Source organism: Bos indicus, chromosome 6, assembly GCF_029378745.1.
Source record: "Bos indicus isolate NIAB-ARS_2022 breed Sahiwal x Tharparkar chromosome 6, NIAB-ARS_B.indTharparkar_mat_pri_1.0, whole genome shotgun sequence".
Taxonomy (NCBI): domain Eukaryota; kingdom Metazoa; phylum Chordata; class Mammalia; order Artiodactyla; family Bovidae; genus Bos; species Bos indicus.
In genome coordinates this window covers 38278790-38284789 of record NC_091765.1, presented here as the reverse complement: position 1 = coordinate 38284789, position 6000 = coordinate 38278790, and the positions used below count along the sequence as shown (strand labels likewise).

General features: G+C 44.4%; 1 protein-coding gene across 12 annotated transcripts in view; it reads left to right on the top strand.

Annotated features, from left to right (window-relative positions):
* Window positions 1-311: 311 nt before the first annotated feature.
* LCORL (ligand dependent nuclear receptor corepressor like) overlaps window positions 312-6000 on the top strand; it is a 179136-nt gene continuing 173447 nt past the window's right edge. For 3 of the 12 annotated variants that reach the window (XM_019962498.2, XM_019962497.2, XM_070791207.1), the window contains exon 1: window positions 327-643. In XM_019962498.2, the coding sequence (XP_019818057.2) occupies window positions 487-643 (157 nt within the window). In that variant the 5' untranslated portion in view covers window positions 327-486. Of the gene's footprint in view, window positions 644-1245; window positions 1695-6000 lie in introns of those variants that run through there. The other 9 variants (XM_070791205.1, XM_070791201.1, XM_070791198.1 and 6 more) reach the window with 8 other exon arrangements.

Here is a 6000-nt window from a genome sequence, read left to right as displayed (position 1 = left end):
ATGCATCGCGCCGAAACGGCAATCTCCGCTTAGGCATCCCAGCGCAAAGGGGCCTGGGAAGTGAAGTCTCCGGGCGTCCGGAGTCGCGGTGCGAAGGCAGAAGGAAGGCATTGCTAGTCTGCTCCATTAGCGCGCCGGTTCCTGGCCAAGCTCCGAGCCTCTCGCTGCTGCTCAGGGTTTTCGCGGGCGGCGGGAGCAGTATGGCTTGCTTGAGTAAACTCCGGGGGGAGGGGAGAGAGGGGAGTAGATGGGGAGGCGGGGTCAGCGGAAGCGGCAGGTTGCTTCCTTCTCCTCAGGCTCCCTCCCCGCCTCTCCCAGAGGGAGCGATGGGAGGGGGAGGGAAGGGCAGAGGGAAGGTAGTGTGACACGTGTCAATCAACCCCCCTCCGGGGGGCGCGCGCTCCGGGGCTCGCGCCGAGGGCTCGCGCCCCTGCCTCGTGCCTGCGCCGCTCGTATGTAAATGAGGGCGCGTGACGCGGGACGCAGATGGACAAGGGAAGAGAGAGAATGGCCGCTGCCGCCGCCGCTGCTGCCGCCGCCGCCGCCGCCGCTGCTCAGTGCCGGAGCCCTCGGTGCGCGGCGGAGAGGAGAGGATTCCGGCGGGAACTCGACTCTTGGCGCCACCGCCTCATGCACTGTGTAGGTAAGAGAGACACGGGCCGGAGCCCCGGCTCCGCGCGGCGACGAGTGCCGCAGCCCGAGGAGTTTGTGGCTGAGCGGTTTAGTTGAATCTTCCTTTCGGGTCAGTTCAATGGGGGAGCGAGATGGGAGCGGCGGCGGCGCGGCGGCTCCGGCGCTCGCCTTTTGTCTGGGGGCTCCTCGCCCGGCGCGGTCCGCGCTCATTCTCCACCTTAGCTCTTGGGCTCCCCTGGAACTGTTAGTTCGGACCCGCTCGCCGAGCCCCCGAGGAAACGGCTCGCTTGCGCTCTCCCCGAAACTCGTCGGCGCCCCTCGCAGCTCACCGTCAGCCCTGTCAATAGGGAGGAAGCGGGCCGGCGGGTCGGCGCCCGGGCGGAGGGGAGCCGGCGGGCAGAGCCGTCGGGAGGAAGGCGGGCAGGTCCGCGCCCCCGCCGGGCGCACACACACCCCCTTCTGCCGCCGTGGGCCGGGCGGGCGGGTGGACGCGGCCGGGCTCCGGGGACGAGGACCTGAGCGACCCTCGGGCGCTCGCGGGGCTGGTGCCTAGGGTGGGCCCGCTGGGGGCGAGGGGCGGCGGGGGCGTCGCCCGAGGGGCGGGGGCGCCCAACTCTGCCCTCTCGTGCTCGGCGGTGGCGGCGCGGTGTGTACCCCTTTAAGAAGGAGCCGCTCGAGCGCTGACGGTTGGGATTTGAAGTTCTTCCTCCCTCTTTGGAAGTCTGGACTGAGAGGGGGTGTTGCCATGGCGACGGCAACCCCCCCCCCCCCCCGCCCCCTTCTCCTCACGGACGCCCCGATGACTCGGGTCCTCTTTTACTGTCATGTGATGGACCCTTCCTCGCACAGACATGCACATCGCTCTCCCCACCTCGCGTCCCCTTCTGCAATTTCGTCTTCCCTTTTGGTTGGGTGGGAATCTTTTTGCTTCAAACTTCTGGGCTCCAGACTGTCATTCTGCGGGTTCCTCGGGGGTGGCGTGAGGTGGTGGGATCTCGCCGCCTTGCCGCCGTGGCTTTTTTGTCTGAGTGAGACGTGTACGTGGAGCTGTTATTCAGCAGGTTGGTTGAGTGGACACCGAGGGGATAACGCGGGTTGTGGGATGGGGTGTGTTGTGTTTGTTTTGGCGGGGGTTGATGGGTAGGAGAGTATGAGAAGAGGTGAAGGGAAGGTTGCATTGTCTAAGGAGTGGATAGTGGCAAGCAGCTTGATAAACTGGCGATTAAACCTTGGCTTTGGGAGTTGGGTAAGAAACCTTAGTGCCCTAAGAAAACAACTACCTTGTTTCCATCTGTTCTTGCGCCACCTCGCACCCCTTTCCCTCCCCCCACTCCCCTCAGATTTATTTAGTTAGCGCTTGAAGATCTTTCTTTTTTTCAGTAGTGGAAAGGAGATCGTGGTAAGAAACTAGTACAACTTAACTCAGAAATGTGCACTGCCGAGTACGGTGGGTATAGGAAACCATACGAGAAGGAAGGTTGCTCTGATTAGGGACGTTTATGTTTAAGCAAGTCACAGTTTTACCCTTTATATGTTTTGTTGTTATCTAAGGAAACATTCTAGGAAATAGCTTTAGTCAAGTAGTTATAAGTGATTTTGCTTTAAAAAATGTGAAAAAGAACCTCATCGTATTTTTATGTAAAATTTTAAGCCAAGTGTTGCTAATGCTTCTCGAATACAAAATGGACCCTGTTTTTATAATTGCTTATGTAAAGATCTCTTCCACTGACAACCTGTTTGAAAACTATTGAGTTGTTCAGTTAGAGTCAGGCAGGATGATAGCATTGTAATACTGGCTCGAGATACTGTGTTAAGTTTTGCCGAGGCACACAGTTATTTGACGAAGTCTTTGGACAATTTTTATATTTTAGAATACTTTGGCTTTTTGTTTTTTCTCATCTTGCTTGTTTAGTTGCATTAAGTAATCACTTTGTCTCACAAAAATATGTTTTTGAAAAATAGTCGAATTTTTGTTAAACGCAAAATTAATTGGATTTGATGGAAAAGGGAAACAGGATATCTTTCTGTCTTACCTACTTGGATACTCTAGTAGCATTAGAAGACGTTGAAAATTGAGTTAATGGTGTGTGTTTAATATGTAGTCACTATATTCACTTGTACGATCTTTGAAAAGAATTCTTACCCCCCCCCCCCCCCCCCCCCCCACCAAGCCCTAACTATATTTGAGAATTACTTCCCACATCCCAGTCCTACTCAGGAGACCTAGGAAGATCCACCTCCTACTTATAAACAATAAAACTCTTAAGCAGGGTAAACACTGGTTGATTGGATTTTTTCAGTAGTCTCTGTGTGAAGCACCTATTCATAGTATGAATTGAGATTGAATGTATTTGTGTAACTTTTAAGTTGCGTTTTGCTATTTGTAAACATGTTTGCAAAGAAACTGTATTCTTTTTACCGTGCCTGTGTGTATGTGTGTGAATATGTGTACTTCCATATTGAATATTTAGTGCTCTTATTGACATTTTATAAAATATTTTGTCTGCCTTTGGGGAAGAAAATGATCTACAAGTCTTTTTTTTAAATGAGGTATGAAAATTGTAAGCAGTGTTTCAAGGCTATACAGCAAATTAGTATTGAATTAATAGTGAAATTTTAAAATCTCAGTTCTTAGCCTAAATCTTTAATCTTTTTTCATTTTTTAAATAACATATTAATGTTTTAATTTTATGGGCAAAAAGTCCATTTTACTTGTCACAACTGCTTGTAGTTAGCTAAGATGTTTAATTCTTGATATGGAAAATATCATTTACCTTTCTCTATTTGTGGAGCTCATCTCTTTATGTTAGATTTATGGCTACTCTGTGATTTAATCCTAGTATTTCTTTTTTTAGAATTGAGGAGTTGTTCTGTAAGCTCTGTGTCACAATATCATTATTTACAATGTGGTGCTTTTTACAATTTGATTTTTTTTTCCTGCAATCCTGTACTGTGCTAACTTTCTAGAAGGTTCATCTAACAAATATTTGAGTGCTTGTTGGATATAATTAGTAGTATTTGATCCCTGGGTCGGGAAGATCCCCTGGAGAAGGAAATGGCAACCCACTCCAGTATTCTTGCCTGGAGAATCCCATGGACGGTGGAGCCTGGTAGGTTACAGTCTGCGGGATCGCAAAGAGTTGGACACGACTGAGTGACATCACTTCACTTCACTCAGCATGATATTGAGTGATAATAGATATAGACCTGGATTGTATGAAATACATAATTAGTATCTGATAAGTCATAAAATTTAAAGCAAAGTCTAGGATAAAAGAAACGCATTAATATATTTTTAAACTTTATCAGGACTTGTATAGTCTATTAGGATATTTGATCTGGGAAATGCAAGTTTTTTGTTTTAACTTTTAATTTTGATATAATCTCAAATTTACAAGAAAAGTTGGAAGAATAGTACAAGGGACTCCTCTATATCCTTCCCCACATTCAGCAAATGTATTACATTTTGAAGTATTTGCTTTATCATTCTTGCCCTGTATTTATCTATATCTTTTTTTTTCTGGACCATTCAAAGGGTGATTTGGAGACATGATGCCTCTTTATCCCTAAATTCTTCAGTTATACTTCCTAAAACCAAGGACATTGTCTTGCCTAACCATAGTATAGTTATTAAAACCAGGTAATATAACATTGACATACTTTAATATTACTGAATTCATAATTCATGTTCATTTTGTCAATTTTATTTTATAGCTTTTCCCCCCAGCGAGGATCATACATTGCATTTGGTTGTCATATTTCTTTAGTCTCTTTAAATCTGGAACATTTCCTCAGCCTTTCCTGTATTTCTTGACCTTGACATTTTTGAAAAGTACAGGACAGTTATTTTGTCGAATGTCCCTCAATTTGAATTTGTCTGTTGTTACCTCATGATTAGATTGGTTATGCATTTTTGGCAGGAATATCTTCTGTCCTTCTTAATACCTTGTATATTAAGGTTCATGATGTTGGTTTGTCCCAACGTTGGTGATGGTACCTTTGAAAGTTTGGTTTATGTGGTATTCTCTGTATTTCTCCCTAAAAGTTACTGTTTGTCCTTTTGTAATTAATATGTAATTGATGGGACAATACTTTGAAGAATAGGATATTTACATAGTCTCATAAAACTTACCCACAAGTTTTAACATCCATTCATGACTTTTTGTTCTGTGGCTAGTAGTTGATACTCTGTCATAAAGCAGTCTTTCCTCTCTTCCTTTATTTTGTTATCTTCATTAGAATGAACTCATTGATTCTTAACTTTATTCAGTGGTTAAATCCATTGCTGTCATTATTTTGATTTCCAGGTTGTCCTAGGTTTGGCCAGTGGGAGCCTCATCAAGCTGGTTCGGGTGTTTTTTGACAAACCATGTGTTTCCCCAATCCCTCCCTACCCAATGATTATTTTTGAGCACTTCTTTCTTCCCAATCAAAATATTCCAGGTTTATCTTGGATTTTACCTGTCCCAGCCCTGACATCAGCCATTTTTCCAAGGAGTCTTAGATTCTTTTTAGTGGAAAATAGATTTAGATACGAAAATGTGAACAGGAGGTGTCAGGACTGTTGTTAAGCCCTGTTTCATGATACAGAAGTTAATCATCAGTGTAATTGATTTCCTTAAGGTTACAACAGTAAAACAATGAAGATTTGATTAGAATTAGTCTATAAACTCCAGCATATTTCCAACATAGCATCATTGTCCCAGTAGAAATAGTTTTCTAGCAGCCACATTTAAAAGGCATGTTTGAGTTAGCCCAGTATATTAAAAATATTTAAAATTAACCCATATAAAACTGTTGAATTAGTTTACATTATTTTTAAAATATTAAGTCTTTGAAATCAGTTATTATATCTCAAGTTGGACTGGCTACATTTCAGATGCTTAGTAGCCTCTTGCAGCAAATGGCTACCACATTGAACAGCGCAGTTTTATAATGAGTGACTCCAGCAAAGTCTTGATTACCTGAATACCACACTTATTCACTTCTGTTGAATAAGTGATACTAACCAAACTGATAGCTTTCCCCAAATCTTTTATTCCCCATGTCTTTTGTTTGAATACTGTAATATAGCAAATGGGAATATAGATCTTGGAATTAGACTATCTTGTGTTTGAATTCTAACTGTTAACCACCTACCAGTTACCACCTACAAGTTACTTAATCTCTCTGTACGTCAGTCCCTTACCTATAAATTGAAGATAATAAAAGTTGTTTGAAAATTAATTGTGTTGATATCTGTTAATATGTCTGCCATAGAAAGCATGCCTTAAACTGCCTATTATTGTTATTGAATTATACAGGTTATTAGCAGTTTTGAGCTTTAGGTTTTTGCCAATGGATTCTTTCTGGCGGGAATGCCAATGA